The following is a 19,063-nucleotide window of genomic DNA, read 5'->3' as shown; positions in this document are numbered from 1 at the left end:
TTTTTATCACAATTTTAAAAACTATTATGGCATTTTAATTACATGGCAATTTTTCTTTGTGGCCTTTCAGAATACCAATAAGCCATTTTTCTCACCTTAATTATACTGCAATGTAGTCCTTTTGCCATCAAGATGTAGACCAAATCTCTAGTCAAATTATCTTTAATTCCTAGGATAACATTGCCATAAACATTTGGAACTTCCCACTAGAAAAAAATATACATATTTTATATTTTTACATAATTTTAACCATGTATCATTACATTCTTCATCTTTAAATAAAGGAAAGTACCTTATTAGAAACTGTCCAGAAATGGCGTTCAGATGTCATACCATGTAACTCAATTAAAATCTGGCGGATTCTCCAAGGATCCAGTGATAAAATAAGCTGATGCTCCAACTGACCAATATTCACACTTGCGGAAGCTGGAAAAAAAACAAACATTATTTATTTATTTATTAGATTTGTATGCCGCCCTTCTCCAAGGACTCGGGGCAGCAAACAGCATATAATATAATGATACAGTACAACGGCAAATCTAATTAAATTTAAAATTACAATCTAACAATCCAATATTTAAAAACAATCATACCAGTTCAATCATACAACCTATATCTCATTTCGTTGGCCAGGGTACTGAGATGTAATTGCCCCAAGCCTGGCGACATAGGTGAGTCTTAAGACTCTTACGGAAGGCAAGGAGGGTGGGGGCAGTGCGAATTTCCAAGGGGAGCTGATTCCAGAGGGCCGGCCCCCCCACAGAGAAGGCTCTTCCCCTAGGCTCCGCCAAGTGACATTGTCTGGATGACGGGACCTGGAGAAGGCCGACTCTGTGGGACCTAATTAACTGGAAGAATGGACAAGATCCGTTCAGAGTCCTCGGAGAGGGGCAGCATACAAATTTAACAAATTATTATTAAAAGTTAAGAAATGAGATAGCTTAATCTCTGCATTATATCCAGCTGAATGGCCAGTGTAATAACACAAACAAAACATTTTATTTGCTGTCTGAAGGCAGGAGGAAGGTAGAGAACACATTTTGCATGTACATGTTCTAAAGACCTATCACTTTTGAATAACTAAATTAAATTAAATTGATAATGGACTTCCTGCTATAAACGGAGGGAGAGGGTTCAATGCAGTAAAGGAGGGGTACAGGTGCCAACAATATCAGTGTCGACAAACTAATAAGAAGATTCCATGTAAAATACCATCAGTAAAGAGTCGCTGTGGGTGATTTGCATAAAACTTTCTTACCAGTTTGTCAGCCCTGACATTGTGGGCACTACCCACTCTGTATCAGGAATAACCTTTCTACTCCACTAAACATTGTGATTTTCCCTTAAAGTATCCTTTAGTCCAGTATCTTCTTTCTCTTATAGTGTTTCCTCCACTATCATCATGGGAGGCAGGGGTTTCTCCTCGACTGAACTTAGCTTGGAGCCTTGGAAGAGCTTCAATGAGAAGTGGGGGGAAGATGTGCAGGAGGACAAGAAGACAGGAGATACATGTATGGGGGGAGGGAGTGGCACTGACAGGAACCAGACATGCAATGAAGGGCTACCAAATTTTTTACTACCACACTGTGGGCATGGCTTATGCAGGACATCCTGCATTTTCTTTCAACATCTTTCAATGCAAATTGAGTGCTCTGGGCTGAAGCTCCATTTTCACTCCCCCACTGTGGTGTCCTCCCCCACCCGTTTGGGCAGTAGCCCATCCCTGCAGACATGTTGAACTGGACTGATCCAGCTGCTTCAAGAACACCTGGCATGGGAAAAAATGTGAAGCCATTGCAGGATGCACCCATCAGAGTGGTTCTAAAAACATCACACGGAAACTGGAAACTGCAGTTTAATGTTTCCAAATGTAAAATAATGCACTTGGGGAAAAGGAATCCTCAATCTGAGTATTGCATTGGCAGTTCTGTGTTAGCAAAAACTTCAGAAGAGAAGGATTTAGGGGTAGTGATTTCTGACAGTCTCAAAATGGGTGAACAGTATGGTCCGGTGGTAGGAAAAGCAAGTAGGATGCTTGGCTGCATAGCTAGAGGTATAACAAGCAGGAAGAGGGAGATTGTGATCCCCTTATATAGAGCAATGGTGAGACCACATTCGGAATACTGTGTTCAGTTCTGGAAACCTCACCTACAAAAAGATATTGACAAAATTGAATGGGTCCAAAGACAGGCTACAAGAATGGTGGAAGGTCTTAAGCATAAAACATATCAGGAAAGACTTCATGAACTCAATCTGTATAGTCTGGAGGACAGAAGAAAAAGGCGGGACATGATCGAAACATTTAAATATGTTAAAGGGTTAAATAAGGAAAGTGAACACAAGAACAAGGGGACACAATCTGAAGTTAGTTGGGGGAAAGATCAAAAGCAACATGAGAAAATATTATTTTACTGAAAGAGTAGTAGATCCTTGGAACAAACTTCCAGCAGACGTAGTTGGTAAATCCACAGTAACTGAATTTAAACATGCCTGGGATAAACATATATCCATTGTAAGATAAAATACAGGAAATAGTATAAGGGCAGACTAGATGGACCATGAGGTCTTTTTCTGCTGTCAGTCTTCTATGTTTCTATGTTTCTATAAGACAATGATGATCTGGTCAAGGGGGGATGGCCACAAAAGGGAAAACTGTATAGTCTTTGCACAAGAATCCTTAGTCCTAGCTTTGCTTTGTACCACTTATTCTAATAATAGAACCTATCACTTCAACTAAATCTAGTCAAAGGTCATTTTTTCCCCCTAGGGTTCTAGCTGGGACATGCCTGAAAAAGTTATACTACCTCCATCCCAAATCCAAAACATTGCACTAATTAATATACGGATCTTCCTGATAACAGCAGGGAAAACAAGCAGAAAAGCATCTCATGTTGCAATAGCTATACATTTAGATGTTTCTCTCAGGTCCTTGCTCACCAGGGAATTGCTACTAATCAGTATAAGAAGTTAAATAACCTGTAGGCTTGTTGATATCCCATACTAAGCTATAAACCTTGTTGTTCTGAAGTTCAGACAGATTAACCATGGCCAATAGAAATATGTATAATCGTGTAACTGTTTTTAAAAAAACACATGTCAACGCAACAAGTTGCATTAGCTGACCACATTAAAAATATTCTTACTGTACTTTTTATTCCACTACTAATTTAAAAAAATTTTTTAATGGAGTGGATGAAATTTACCTGGAATATCATAAAATGAAGTTATCAGCTTAGTGCCTAAATTGACTCGAAGTGACTTCTTCCTCATCTGATCGATGAGCAGTTTTCGTTCATCGTCTTTCAATAAAGCTATAAAGAGCTCATGGGAGGAAATCATGAAGACAAATTGGAGATCTTCCAAACCCAGACACAGATTCCTGCACAGAATTAAGGGAAAATGTTTGTGGGAAATGAAATGCCAACCTCTTTTTTCAGTTTGTTGGGTTAATAATACTTAGGAAATTCATCTCTCAATTCTTCCAATTCAATCACATCATTTCCTCAGAGTAATGAAAGCTGCATGATTATAGGAAAAATAGCTCTTTAATAAGCTACCAATAAGATGCATGTGAGTATATTTTTCCCCTTCAAAAACAAAATATCCTCTCTATTTTTTTTTCTCACATTGTTCTCTCTTCAGAAGCCATTAGAATTGTTTCATTATCTCATACCATCCAAAAAAGGGCAAAAAGAAAAATTACTAACCAATTTTTAACATAGTACAAATTCTCACACTTACTTTAGAAAAGAAGCCATTTTTCTTTTTGAAGATTCTGTTGCATTTTCTACATGTATTGATTTTGAACACACCTAAGAAGTTTAAATATTGAATAATCAAATCTTAAGAAAAATCCAGTGAACTCTTTTTTAAAATTGTATACATTTTTGGGAATAGTTTATATATTATTTTAATGTTGTTTATAGCAATATCATTATATAGTTATCTTTTGAATGAAGGATTTTATTTATCTAGTTTTAGTTACAAATTAGAAAAGCCACACATATAGGCCCTAGAATAGCTAAGGATTAAAAAGTGCTTATTGTATATAAAGATGACAAGTTTGAGGTAGCAAAAAAACCTACTTTAAAAGATGCCTTTAAAAGAAATAGCAGACGTGTCTTCAGAGTTTTAAAGGAACATTAAACATGAATAATGAAATACAGATACATGTATGTGTTTATAGTTAAATCAAACATTGGGAATATTTTTACCTCCAGGAGAAAGTCTATTTTTTCTTTGGTAGGTCTAATAAGCATTTGGGTAAACTGGACACCAACTGGCCGACCCTGCATCACATCACAAACACTGTTGCATGCACAAACCTTGAAATATACTTCATCAAGAATTTCATCTCTGTGTAAAATAAAAAATAAACCAAGGGAAATTGGCACACAAAAAAACTTACATCTAAAAGAATAAGTCGAGATACTGTTTTTATATCCTAGTATAACAACCAACTGTACGTATACAGTATACATACGCAATACATATCATACCACAGGATAAGTAACATTAAGCAAAGCACAGAAAAGGATAAGAAAAGCAAGCCAAATAAATTAAGGAAAAACAAAAAAAAGTAAAGAAAAGGGAATTAAACAAATTAAAACTAGTTCACACCAACACCATCCATGGTACTTCTCCAACTTTCTATCCTTGTGAATTATTTTTCATCTCTTCTTGAAACTTCTCACCCCTCTCCCTTTGACTGCATCCAGTGACAATTGTCTTCAATCTTTTCCTAGAATTTGATCCATCATTCTCCCTTTGTATATCTGCACTATGAATCAATATTCATTCATTCTCTTTATATTTACACACACACACAAACACACACACACTTTGTATTCTCTGTGTATACATACATATACACTGGTCACTTACCAGTACTTTGGTATTTTACATTCATTCAAGTCTCTTTCCCTCTCGATTTTATCTCTTCCTCTTTTATCATGACACTCTTTACCTATTCATATTTCATTCAACTTACTTTTAAGTTTCTCCAGATACATACCCAAATTTAATTTCCATATAATGATATGGAATGCAGGACACCCTTATAATTTGCCACTTTTCTCTTTTGGCAAACATTTATTTCTTGCCTACTACTTACTCTCTTTTTACTAACTTCTTAAAATTTCTTCACTGTCCCACCTTTAGTAAATACTTTTCCACGGTTAACATTCATATGCTTGCTCTAATATTTGCCGGTTAACATTCATATTTCCACGGTTAATATTCATATGCTTGCTCTAATATTTGCCATTTATGAACAATGTGAAGCTGTTCATTCCTTTTTCCTTGGGATATAGCAATATGATTATCAGAATCTGCATTCATCAAAAGTCCTTGACAATTGTTATCCAAATACCACTTTCTTGTTTGAGAGCACAAGTTTACTAAAATGGTATTATGCATCAGCCAGTATATAATTCAAAATAAATGCTGATATTTTTCAGCACTTCTCACCATACACAATTCTTTCACAACTATATTCTTGTTTGGGTGTTGCTGTTTCAAAGAATTCTCATTTTTGCAGTGATGAGTTTTCTATAATTTGGAAAGGTGTATTAAAAGTCACAAAATATTTTTGTAAACGTAAGCAGTCTTGGTGGAGAGGCCTTTGTTATATGTCATTCCACCTAACAAGCAGAACTGAGACAAAATTATCCATTTTCAAGTTTTCTATTCAGACTGAACCAAACAACTCTACTCAGCTAGGCTTGACAACATTAATAGATGGGGGTCAGAGCGGTTTTCTCCTTCAGTTTATGCCTCACCCTTGTTGAGCCTTCTGGGAGAGCTGCCTTAGCACCGACTGTCTGAACTGAATTGGCAAAGTGGGCATTCGGTTGTCTTCAAGGAAAATCTTCACCAGTTCCTAAAACACAAACACAAAGACTGCATGTACTTCAACTTCAGCACTGCAACAGTTCGTATGGAAACAAATGTTTTACACCACCAATTCAATGGGTGATGTTGAGCTGTGAATGTTGTTTTGCCTAATACACATCAGATTTGTTGTGAGGATGTGCCCACTTGTCCTAAGTTCCTTGCAAGAAAGATGGTCCAGAAACTGAATCGGTAACAATAACGAAAAACTGATGTTAACCGATCAACAGAAGCTATGCTCAACCCTTCAATAATACTTTGAAAAGACTTGGAGAAATGAATAACCTGCCTTCTTTGAATAACATCAAACTGGCTAAAGATCTTATAATAAAAATACAGTAACTATTTCCAGATATATAAATGCTTTTAATAGCCCTGAGTTAATGAACACGTGACTTGTCAGCAGTGATATGATATCTTAATGGCAGCTACAAGAGCATTGCCTGCTTTGCAGGCAGTTTACCTGATAATTGCCAGATCTTAAACAGCTATGAATTTGACTATAGGGAGTTGATGGTTGTGAACTACTGTCAGAAGGTGCAAGAACTCCACAAGCTTGACAGTAGCCAGCCAGTCTCTTTTCATCTATCATGCAATGAAGTGATGAGCCAATCTAGAAAATACAATGTTATCAAAGTTACAAAAATGTAGCAAACACTTCCAACATTTTGTGCTTCAAGAGGCTTGTTTCTCAAATGCCTATAGAAAGAGGTGCGATAATCTTCCAAATATCATTATAAGTTTGTTGTTATTATCAGCATTTATTTACCAAGCTTCTTCTAAAAGATCCCAGGTCAGTTTGCAACATAGTATAATATCGTTATGTATAACAATTTAAAACATCCTACTGTTTTAAAAAGAAACAAAATCACAATAATAGCAAAATTACTAGGTTGAACAAATGTCTTTATCTTTTAGTAATCTGAGGATCTGTTACTCACCTTTGAAATCAATTCCTTGGTTCTAAAAAATTTATCTCTGGCATTCCTATATAAATCAAAGTTTGTGGAACCCTGCTGGAAGTAGATGGCTCCTAAATCGTAGCACACCTGAAACACACACACCAAAATTATAGCAGAATATTTTAATCCCTGTTGGAATCTTCAGAAGAAATTTTTAAGCAATAATTTAATGCATCTTTGCCCTACATACTACGTTAAAGATTTGCTTTCCTTCTCTTTCCAAACATTTGCAAATAAATCAAGTCTTGAAACAATACAACAATTGTAAAAATGACTATTCTTCATATTTTCAAAACATTCAAAAGCTACACTATCTTCAAATAGACAATGTCAAGGATGGCTGATGGCGCCATGAATTGTTTTAAAATGAATTTCATTTATAAATCCACAATTAAAGGTAGTCTTCAACTTAAAACAACTACAACTGGAATTTTGATTGCTAAATAAGGTGGTTGTTTAACAAGTCATGTTTACAACCATTTTTACTATGGCTGTTAAATAAATCATGTGGTTATTAAGTGAATCATGCAGTTATTAAACTAATCATGTGGTCATTAAGCAAATCTGGCTTCCCCAACTCACTTTCATTGTTGGAAGCTCGCTTGGAAGGTCATAAATCTTACTAAGGTGACTGCACAGCTGCAACAACTGTAAATATGCAAACTGTTTGCCAAGTGTTCTCTTTATTTATGAATAAAAATTAATTAGTGGACACATGATTGTGGGGGTATAATTCAAGAACATCATAAACTAGTTTTTCCAAAGCTGTCATTAACTTTAAAAACTATTGTTAAACAAACCATCATTAAGTCGAGGACTACCTGTATATTTTAACATCTTCAGACAAAACATCAACCTACCTGGCACTGCATTTCCTCGGTGCTAATACTTAATCCAGCTGTGGAACTCTCTGTCTCTCCGTTAACCATACCAGGTTCCATAGCTAGTAAATCTAATGTCCTTATTGTGTGAATGTAAAGGTCCTTGTTTAATTTGAGTGCTCCTTCTAAAACCAGAATGGAATCAGCAGCCTGCTCTTTTAGCTGGAACAACCCAAAAGGAGGTAACTGTTTAGTTATTAGCAGCTGTTTTGATTACTTAAAATAAATGCTGTACTTCTCTCATTCAAGCTACATCAAATTTCACACTAACAAATGTCAATCATGCCCCATCAAAGATCTCACATACTCATAATATCAAATAATTATCTCCAAATAATAACCATTTAATATTTTATGAGCTCAGAATGAGAAAGTTAAACATCACCCTGCAATTGCATGAAAAGAAAAATCTATTTACAATGAAATTTTACTTTTTGTAATGATTTTAGTCTATCCTTTTAGATATATCCAAAGTATCAAGTATTGGTCGCCTAAATGTCCTACAATACCCACAATGTAATACCATAGGGAAGAATACCTGGTTACTAACCTTGCAATAGATATACTTATGAATTATTTTAAATAGAGAATTAATCTTTCCCTTGATTTAAATAGAAGAGCAAGAAAATAGAATTATAGATCTCTGAAATTCAAGAGGTGTGCAATTATTTCTACCACCACTAACTTGATTCAGATTTCTGCAGCAATTTGAGTGGTACGTACTACAACTATTGTACCCCTGCTGTTTTCACTATTTTGCCCTGGGGAGAGTGTTTATAAAATAGGTTTTTCCCTCTCTACCAATACTAATCAGATAAATATGCTGGAATAAATTGCATAGTTCTGCAACTACTGTAGTTTTCTGTGACCTAGTTTCTTGCAAAACATCCCTATTCTCTATCCCTTCTGATAGAATTTTCTCACATAAAGTTCACAAATTCAGCACATTCACTGGAGATAGAGTTAGAAGCAAGATGCTCCAATTATCACAGTAAAGATATCAAATGTCATTTTTATGAGAAAGGCCCTAACTTTAGCACTTTCCCTAAATAATTGAATCAACTAACTTCTAATTGTGGATTATATAATTAATGAAAAGCCCTTACCACTTTCAAAATGTTATCTGTGACTTCCTTTTCTTGTTGGAATTGATTCATACTAAACAAAAAAGCCAAAAGTATTTGTAAAATTATTATTCAATGCAATATTGAATAATCAAGTTATTATGCTATCTAAATTTCCTGTTCATGTATTCAGCATGCAACACAGTTTGGTGTGGTAGGTAAGGCATCAAGATAGAAACCAGAATGTAGTGATTCTTAATCCCACTTTAGGTACAAAGGCAGCTGGGTGGTTTGGGTCAAGTCACTCTCTTTCAGCCCTAGGAAGAGGCAAAGCGAATCACTTCCAGAATCTTTCCAAGAGAACTGCAAGGACTTTTTAGTCCAGAGGTCTTCAAACTTGAAACTTTCAGGCTTATGGACTTCAACTCCCAGAATTCTCCAGCCAGCAAGCTTGGGGACCTCTGTTCTAGGCAATCACCAGGGGTCAACATTGACTCAAATCCACCAATGGATACATAAATAAACTACAAAATGTTTTTCCTTACATTTTTTAATAATAAACCCCATTTCAAGATTGAAAACGGAATCTTTTGAGGTTTAAGCTATTTCAATAATTTTGCCTAAATTGTTCTTGTTCTAAAATAATCAAAATGATTTTGGTGCTGTAGTCTGGGATTTTGTCCTCTTTCCACTAAAAATCTTTTAATACATACTTTAAAAATATGCTATAAGACTTCAATTGATCAGATAGCCAACTATAAGTATTTAAATATCAAACAAGTTTAATATATATTATTTTGTTCACACGCCTCATTGAAAATTGGATCCCAATTTAGGTTTCAGCTGAAACAGATGTACAGACTTACACATTTAACTGAGGTGGACCAGGTTTTGCCAGTCTGACAGGAAAACTACTGTTGATTATAGTTCTGATAGCCCTAATTAAAAAAAAAAAAAGCAAAACTGTTAGCACCGAATAGTGAATTATTCTGATCATCAGCATTATTTATCGGGGCTTATTTCAAAAATTAAAGCTAGTGCAAATATGACAGCAAAAGACTGATTTGCATGTAGCACACTGGAAATATTGATTTCTTTCATTCTTCAATCTACTAGTTGAGAACAGATAGAAATAACACAGGGCTTAACTTCAGTTTATCAAATGTTTAAATTGTCATTTTTATGAATCAGGATCTGTAATCATTTGATGCTCTAAACAATTTCAAAGGAAGAGACATTAGAAACTAATTAGCTTATTCTTTTGCCAGGTTAAGAATTGTATGTAAACTGAATTAATGATTTATTTGTGTGACAGCTAATCAAAAAGGGGGGAAAAAGCCATCTAGTATGCATGTATCACTTCTAAACCTCACAAGCAGAAGAGAATTTGTTTGGCCTTAACACTTTCCTCTAGTAAAGAGTATTCAAGAAAAATAAAATCTTACCATCTATTGTAGAGCAATATAGCCATGGCAGTGGTTGGAGGTAAAGAGGCAAGGTCCATATCGATGTGTTTAGTTCCAGGAGGAACCTTACTAATGCACAACAATTCATTTAATAGCATGTTCAATACAGGGACAGATAAACTAAAAGACAAAAAATAAAATAAAATAACTAAAGGTACATAGATCAGCTCTTAATTTTGTTACAGAATATCACCAAAATAAAAACCTTCATTAAGGTTTCAGTGCAGTCTTTTTGATACTTTTATTGTGCAAACTAGAAAATCAGAATAGCAAACATCTTTCCGAGCTGTTCTCCTATGGAGGTACAAAGTAATACCTCCCAGAGACCAATATCTCCGAGACACCCTCCTGCCGCACGAATCCCAGCGGCCGATTAGGTCCCACAGAGTTGGCCTTCTCCGGGTCCCGTCGACCAAACAATGTCGGCTGGCGGGGCCCAGAGGAAGAGCCTTCTCTGTGGCGGTCCCGGCCCTCTGGAATCAACTCCCTCCAGAGATTCGAACAGCCCCCACCCTCCTTGTCTTCCGTAAAATGCTGAAGACCCACTTTTGTCACCAGGCGTGGGGATAATTACAACCTTCCCCTCCCCCTTTTATTATGTTTTTGGCCTTACTATATGATAGATTAGGTTTAATGTGTATGATTGCATAGTTAGGGATGTTATTATGCTTAAATTAAACCCTCCTGTTCTGTTTAAGAAAAGTAACAAATCTTCTGTTCCCGGGTCACCCTGACCCGGACCGAAAACTCTTCATTTGCAGTGCTTATGTTTGGTCAATTTGAATACTTTTTTCACTTGGAAAGTAGTCTGAACATTTCTGCACACAATGATACGAAAATTGAACTGAAGAAATTAATCCTTATTGGTTTATTTTGCACATAAATATGCCTCCCCCCCCGTTTTTGTGAATTTTCTTTAGGTTTATTGATAATTATGCCTGCAAAATACATTCTATTTTACTAAAGTTGGTATGGGATTGGTAGCTTGAACATTTCTGAACATAATGATATGAAAATTGAACTGGAAAAATTGATGCATATTGGTTTATTTTGTTGATGAAATGCACGCCCCCCCCCCCCGTTTTTTTTAAATAGTCTTCACTTTATGGATAGTTTTGCTAGCAAAATACATTCTATTTTACTAAAGTTGGTGTGGGATTGGTAGCTTGAACATTTATGAACATAATGATATGAAAATTGAACTGGAAAAATTGATGCATATTGGTTTATTTTGCACATAAATGTATGCCTCCCCCGTGTTCAATTATTTCAATTTATATAAAAATTATGCTGTTAATTTCAAACTTACATACTTTTTTTTAGTAAAATGGATTTGTTTCATAAAATTAGTTCTCTGGCTACAATGTGGTTGATTTTCAAAAGGATATTCCAAATATTTCTAGACAAATATGTATAAACAGTGACAATAATGGCACATAGCAAGGCCGGGGGGTGGGGGGTGGCCCTTTTGTGGCAAAAATAAACCAATAAGAACCATTTTTTTCAGTTCATTTATATTTTTCTTATATTCAGAAATGTTCAATTTAGTATATCAAACCTTTTGGGGGAAAATTCCTTAAGGATTTGTAGCCTTAAAAAATAGAAATTGACACGAAATTAAAAAAGGATGGGGGGAGGGGCTTTTTGATCAAAATAAAAATATAAGTCTCAATTTTTCCAGTTCAATTTTCATATCATTATGTTCAAACTAGTTTTCCAGTTGAAAAAGTTTTCAAAAAGATCAAATTCAAGTACCTAAAAAAAATATTTTTGGTCCGGTCATATACGAACAGAAACAGACTCGAAGTTATGATTTTTTTTTGCCCAGAAAACAATTAGCCACCACCCCAAAAATATTTTTTGATGATCAGCATTGTTAAATTGAGTAAATGAATGCCTAAGATTTTAAAGAATATTTTGGATTTGGAACATAAAAAAATAAAAAGTGAAAATGGTTGCAAGCAGCCGAGGGGGGGGGGGCTTATTTCTGATATTAAAAAACCAATAAGAATCATTTTTTTCAGTTCCTTTATATTTTTCTTATATTCAGAAATGTTCAAGCTACCAATCCCACACCAACTTTAGTAAAATAGAATGCATTTTGCAAGCAAAACTATCCATAAATTGAAAAAAAATTCACAAAAACGGGGGGGGGGGGCGTGCATTATATCCGCAAAATAAACCAATAAGATTTACTTTTTTCATTTCAATTTTCATATCATTGTGTGCAGAAATGTTCAGACTACTTTCCAAGTGAAAAAAGCTTTCAAAAAGACCAAACATAAGCACTGCAAATGAAGAGTTTTCGGTCCGGGTCAGGGTGACCCGGGAACAGAAGATTTGTAACTTTTTTTGCCCAGCAAAAACTAAGCCCCCCACCCCAAAAAAAAAATTCTCATAGAGAGAACCCCTGAAATGATGAAAAGTCATGAAATTTCAAGTTTCAGATATGCAGGGAAAATTTTTTACAGGGACTCAAACTTGGCTTCGGGTCGCATACGACCCGAACAGAACAGCAGGGTTAAATTGATTTAATTCTTCATTATTGGATTTGTAATGTATTGTATTACTGTTATGCTGTGAGCCGCCCCGAGTCTTCGGAGAGGGGCGGCATACAAATCTAATAAACTATAACTATATAACTACAATTAGAGCACACAGAGTTGGCCTCCTCCAGGTCCCGTCAACTAAGCAATGCAGATTGACGGGGCCTTCTCTGTTGCCGCCCTGGCTCTATGGAATCAACTCCTCTCCCCCCATGTCTGTACCGCTCCCACCCTGCTGGCTTTCCATAAGGCCACGAAGACCTGACTATGCCGGCAGGGCCTGGGGACCATGAATCAACAACTGGCTTGGTCAAGTGTATGAATGGTATGTATGCATGCTGTTGAGTGGGTCTATTACGAGTTTTAATTAGGGTTTTAGAGCTTACATTGTATTTTTTGACTTCTTTTTATTGTTTTTTGTAATTTATATTGTTGTAAGCCTTTCGGGATTGGGTGGCATAATTTAATTAATTAAATAATAACTTTGTGTCTTGAGACTGATTTTTTTTGTTTCTGTGCCTTTGACTACTATTACTTATATTGCTTATTTAAACAATGTGAAAATTAATGACATAATTATCTGTAAACAATCTATTCAAGAAATCAACTGATACCTTTTCTCCAGTACATCCAAATTCCACTTTAAATGTGCTGCAACCTTTAGAGCAAGTAATTTTAAAATGCGGTTTCTCTTATTATCAGGGGGAGGCTGAACTTGATTCTGTTCATTGACCAAAGATTTGGAAGCCTGCTCCAAAAACTGAACAATTAGTTGGACTGGCAAAGGATCTGCCAATAAAAAAAAGTTTAAAAAACGCACGGTATATTATGGAGAAACAAATAAATGAAAAGTAAACAAGCAATTTTTAAAGAAAGATATACATGTATAATTTTTGTCTAAAAGAAAACTTAGTGAAATCATTGATGCCACCAGTTTTACTGTCATTTACTATATCGTTCTCATATTCAAGCAAATACATTATTTATGTATACTGGTACACCACATTATGTGATGTGGACCTTGAAGAAGATTTAGGTGCAGTGCAGGTAAGGATCAGCAAATATCTATTACTACTTTTATTTCATTATTGACTAAAAGCAAAATCTTACAAAATGTAATAAAAACCTAATACGCCCTATATAAAATGCTATCACGTTCCTCTATCCTCTACAATAATTTATGAAAATAAAAGTTTTAGCTTTGAACAGCACATTATTTACCAGGAGAAGCTTTCTTCAGATGTTTCTCCAGCAGAGATTCTTCCAACAGAAACTCAAACCAGGAAGTCTGTGGAGGGGTGCATGGTCGGCCAGATGTGGCTGCCTCCCGATCAACAGCTTCTACACTCATCTTCCTTTCTTGAATTCTTTTGGGCAATCCTTTGGGCCAGGACTCTGATTTAGAAGCAATATGGATTATGTCAGAACACAATTGCTTCACGAGATCTAAAAGGTTAATTGCAGATCTTTTCATCCAGACTTGATTTCACAATCAAAATATAACAAATTGGGATCTCATATCTAGAGAAACTTTTCATCAAATTTATAAGTCAGAACTTTTATAATAAACTGTTGGGAATAATACTGGGCCAACAGTATATAAGCAGATTCCTTGGCAACATTTTTTACATCTTCCCTTTTTTGGTGAAAGTTAAGAATTAGCACAAGAGAAAATAGAGCAGAGATTAACCAATCAAAAAACAAATTTATAATAATGATTAAAATGAACTGAAGGAAAAAGAAAAAACCCAAATCCATATAATATTAATATAATAAAGATTAATCATATATAGTCAGCGATGGGCTATGAGCTGGAACGCTAAATTGCGCTCGCCACTGCGGCTCATAAGTTCTCGCAGGACCAGCGCAATTTTGCTGCTGCACCTGTGGAGGTAGAAAAATTGCACCGGTGTTTCAGCGAGGTTTTACCTGCGGCTCCGTGCACAATTTTGCTACCTTCACAGGTGTAGCAGCAAAATCGCGTTGGTCCCACACGAACCTATGAGCTGTGGCGGCGAGCACAATTTAGCGTTCCATCTCTTAGCTGTATATACTGCTCAAAAAAATAAGGGAACACTTGAACAACACAATATAACTCCAAGTAAATCAAACTTCTGTGAAATCAAACTGTCAACTTGGAAAGCAACACTGATTGACAATAAATTTCACATGTTGTCAGCACATTCAACTTTGTACACAATAAAGTATTCAATGAGAATATTTCATTCATTCAGGTCTAGGATGTGTTCTTTGAGTGTTCCCTTTATTTTTTTGAGCAGTGTATTATAAATGTAGACCAGTGTTTCCCAATCTTGGCAATTTGAAGATATCTGGACTTCAACTCCCAGAATTCCCCAGCCAGCATTCACTGTCTGGGGAATTCTGGGAGTTGAAGTCCACATATCTTCAAGTTGTCAAGGTTGGGAAACACTGATCTAGACCATATTGCTCCATATTTTCATTTTACTGAAGATATTGTAAAAAATTGATAGAAAACATCTCTTGAATCCATACATACACATACATAAACTGCTATATATTCACCAAGTTATGTTAAAATATATAATTATTTGAAGCCAAAAAAGGGATGTATAGACACAACCAAATCATAAGAAACCTGTAACATTAACACAGGGCATCTGATATCCAACTTTTAAAAACATTATTTGAGGAATCCAATAATCACTAATTATGATGAATTAACTTCATTCCTAGGTTTATGTTTGTGTGCTGAAGGGCCTTTTCTGTGGTGGCTCTGACCCTTTGGAGTTTACTGCCTCTGGAGATCCATACTATCCCCACTCTACCAGTCTTCCAGAAAGCCATTAAGACCTGGCATCTTTGGCAGACCTGGGTTTAGGAATGACTGACAGTATGCATGTTTTTAAGGGGTTATTAATGTGTTTTATATTGTTATTTGCTGTTTCATTGCTATTACATATTACATTGTTTTTTAATTTATTGTGATTATTGTGAGAGGCTCAGAGTCCTATTGGAATTGGGAGGCATATAAATGTCACAAACAAACAAACAAAATAAATATTGTCCTGCTGAAGTGGAATTTTTGAGGGAAAACAGGTATTTACAAGTAACAATTGAATCAAAAAGGGAGTCTGGTTTATGGACAGCCTATTCTATAGAAGAAAAGGTAGTATCTGCATTTGTTTTAATACTTATTTTTTTATGTTGCAATCACTGTTTTAAAATATTTTTAAAATTTTTTATTAGGTTATTTACATTTTAAAAATACAATACAATACAAAAAACAAGGAAAAAAACAAAAAGAAAAACATTAGACAACACACCAACAACTATACAATGTAATCCTTAGGGTTCTCTTACAGCAGTTGGTATGGACGATCTATATTGTTTATATTACATTTATTATTAATTATATTATCCTATATAATAATATATATTATATATTAGCCGCCCTGAATCCTTCGGGAGTGGGCGGCATACAAATTTAATTAATAAATAATTTAATTAATAAAAATAAAATAACTAATTATATTACAATCTCTGTATAATTTATGTTGCTGCATTTTTCTATCAGTTTGAACATAAGCCTATCGATTACGCCTTCCGGAGTGCTGAAATGATGGGATTTTTATTTTAGGTGGTTTTAATTGGATCTTGTGTACTGCAACTCCCAGATAAAGCCGGGCAGGGGAATTCTGGGAGTTGAAATCCAAACACCTGGCCGAGTGTGAAAAATAATTCACTTGAAACACACACAAAAACGTTCCATCCTTTCAGAGCCACCGCTTGCCCCCCACCCGCCCCCCAAGATCACGTCGCGATCGCTCCTGGTTCTCCTCGTTATGCGAATGCATCTGCCTCGTTTTGCATCCAATTCGCCTCACGCACAAAAAACCGTTCAGAAAATGCTTCCCCTCCCCCCCTCACCTTTTCTGCACCTCGGTCCTCTCGCAGACGGGGGCCCCCACCACCGCCACCTGCGGTCGCCCTGCCTCCCCCTCAACCAAAATGGACGCCTCCTTCCCCTCCTGCACCACCTTTCCTAACTTCCAGGCCTCGGATAGGGGAACAGACAGCTTTTGTTCCGCCTCCGTTCTTCAATTCTGCCCAATCAGAATCGGAGGGCCGAACGCTTAATGTCCTTTCGTCGCGGGCCTTCTGCCTTCTTCTCGTTCGGCAAAGAGCGTAACTTGCGCATTTTTCGCACGGTGATCCCGAGAGAGACAGGGAAGGGTTGAGGGGGAGTCCAGAGGCTTATCAGTCGGGATATGTATACAGTATATATCTTTGTCTTTTACAAAGGCTTTTTGCCAATTTCTAGCACCCGCTCTAGGCTAAAATACGATCAACTCCTATGTTTAGTAAATTATTTATTGTAAATATAAGCATTAGGTGATCCGGTTTTCTACCTTTCTTTCTTTCTTTCTTTCTCTCTCTCTCTCTCTCTTTCTTTCATCTTCCTTCCTTTCTTCGTTCATTCGTTTATTTGTTTGTTTATTTATTATTTTGTCAATTGATAGTATTGGTAGTATACAAAGATATAACAATGTTTATATACATGATAGTAGTATTTTTTATTTTTTTTTAAATTATTATTATTTATTTAAAACACAAAGCCGAAGACAACAGCCTGAAGATGATGAGTGGGACCTCGTTGAAACGTCACCAAGAGTCTATCAACCTAACACGGGAAAAGACCTGAATATGTCAAGACACACACATACACACATATGAAATCTCTCTATATAAAAGCAAAAATCACACACGCATTAATTACAAAATCTCCAGAACCATAAAGCCTACAAACTTTAAATTTGCCGTGTATTTTCCTCTTGGCTTCTAGGTGCTCACTAAAAGGATTTTTCAAAATGACCATTGGAGCATGAGTATTTCTTACATTATTACTAGCTGATACCCATGCTTTGCTATGAAACTTTGTGATGGGGCTTGATAAATTGACACTTAAAGCTTAAAAATTAATGAGTACTTAAAAAGGGGACTGTATTATTTTGTTAGAGATGGTAAGCTAAGTTTCTGTTACAGGAGAAGATATTATTTGTGTAGCATAGACTTTGAATTTGTCCCTCAGATGAATTGCTCAGGACTTCTCTATAAACAACATTCCTAGTTTTGCTCTCTGGCTGGCGGGTGACCAGGCTATCAGGTGAACTGACTCTGCAGCATGCCACATAGAACTGCCCATGGGAGAAACAGTCAGCTTCCCTTACTTGTGTTTTTTCTAACTGCATCTGTAAATCTTTTCCTGCATTTTTTTTGCCTCTTTCCTAAAGTAACCAGATTTTAAGATTGGAAAAGAGGGACACCATTGAGCGTGGGGGGGGGGGGGGGCGGCTAAAAAAATTATTTTCTTTCTTTCCTTCTTTCTGTTTCTCTATTCCTTCCTCTTTTCTTTCTCTCCCTCCCTTTTTTCTTTCTCTCCCTTTCTTTTTTCTCTCTCTCTCCCTCCTTCCCTCCCTTTCTTTCTCTCCTTCCCTTCCTCTTCTCCCCTCCCTCCTCCCCCCTCACAAACCTAGCCCCTTCCCTGGGGCTCAGTAGGTGCTCCAGCCCAGGAAAGAGAGGGTGGGGCTTCCACTCCTTCGGGCTCAGAGGCCGATTGGCGGGACGTCTGCCCTGATGGTGTCCGGGTGGAGGCGAAGGCGGGAGAGGAGGCGGGGTGGGGAAACAGATGAGCAAAGGCCCTGCACAGCTGGCTGGAAGTAAGCACAGAGACCTCCGGACAAGGTGGGTTGGGGCAGGGCGGGCGAGGCAGCAGCGGAGAGCTCAGAATCCCCTCCCTCCAGCATCTTCCCAAGGGGGCTGGTTGGGAGGGAAAAAAAGCGGGACATTTTTCAAAAGGCGGACAGGGGACAAATAATGAAAAAGTGTGACTGTACCGCTGAAAGCGGGATGCCTAGTCATATTACTTTCCCCTTTAATTCGTGTTACAGTAGATGGAACAAATTTGTCTGAAACTGAGAAGGAAATTAAGGGGGGGGGGAGTCTACCAGCATCCACCGGTATTCATCTGGCTAGCTTCCTGTTTGTGTATGACAGAGATGAGGGGTCTTTGGAAACTCAGAGTATTTGCTGTGTGAGCAAGAAAGAGACAGGAAGTAGTCTATGTGGCTTAACTCAACTGTTCTGTAAAAAAGCTGCTTGCTGCTGTGAAAGCAAAAGCGAAACTGAAACTCCTGCTAAAAAGGATATGGCTTACACACCCTTTTTATGGGTTAGCAGTTACTGTTATCAACCTGGGTGAGATCATCCAAG

The 19,063-nt window shown here is 36.6% G+C and overlaps 1 protein-coding gene across 1 annotated transcript in view; it reads right to left on the bottom strand.

Annotated features, from left to right (window-relative positions):
- INTS8 (integrator complex subunit 8) overlaps positions 1 to 16,882 on the bottom strand; it is a 29,684-nt gene extending 12,802 nt beyond the window's left edge. Inside the window, exons 1-15 of the mRNA XM_070748038.1 lie at positions 16,721 to 16,882; positions 14,033 to 14,206; positions 13,426 to 13,600; positions 10,245 to 10,385; positions 9,666 to 9,737; positions 8,842 to 8,893; positions 7,715 to 7,897; positions 6,834 to 6,941; positions 6,356 to 6,505; positions 5,781 to 5,881; positions 4,215 to 4,356; positions 3,742 to 3,812; positions 3,204 to 3,379; positions 293 to 426; positions 96 to 206 (exon numbers count right to left, since the gene is read on the bottom strand). Coding sequence (XP_070604139.1) covers positions 96 to 206; positions 293 to 426; positions 3,204 to 3,379; positions 3,742 to 3,812; positions 4,215 to 4,356; positions 5,781 to 5,881; positions 6,356 to 6,505; positions 6,834 to 6,941; positions 7,715 to 7,897; positions 8,842 to 8,893; positions 9,666 to 9,737; positions 10,245 to 10,385; positions 13,426 to 13,600; positions 14,033 to 14,162 — 1,746 coding nt within the window. The 5' untranslated portion in view covers positions 14,163 to 14,206; positions 16,721 to 16,882. The remainder of the gene's footprint in view (positions 1 to 95; positions 207 to 292; positions 427 to 3,203; positions 3,380 to 3,741; positions 3,813 to 4,214; positions 4,357 to 5,780; positions 5,882 to 6,355; positions 6,506 to 6,833; positions 6,942 to 7,714; positions 7,898 to 8,841; positions 8,894 to 9,665; positions 9,738 to 10,244; positions 10,386 to 13,425; positions 13,601 to 14,032; positions 14,207 to 16,720) is intronic.
- Between the last annotated feature and the right edge of the window lie 2,181 nt (positions 16,883 to 19,063).

This window comes from Erythrolamprus reginae, chromosome 3 (genome assembly GCF_031021105.1).
Source record: "Erythrolamprus reginae isolate rEryReg1 chromosome 3, rEryReg1.hap1, whole genome shotgun sequence".
In the NCBI taxonomy this organism is placed as follows: domain Eukaryota; kingdom Metazoa; phylum Chordata; class Lepidosauria; order Squamata; family Dipsadidae; genus Erythrolamprus; species Erythrolamprus reginae.
This window is presented reverse-complemented; position numbering and strand designations above follow the sequence as displayed.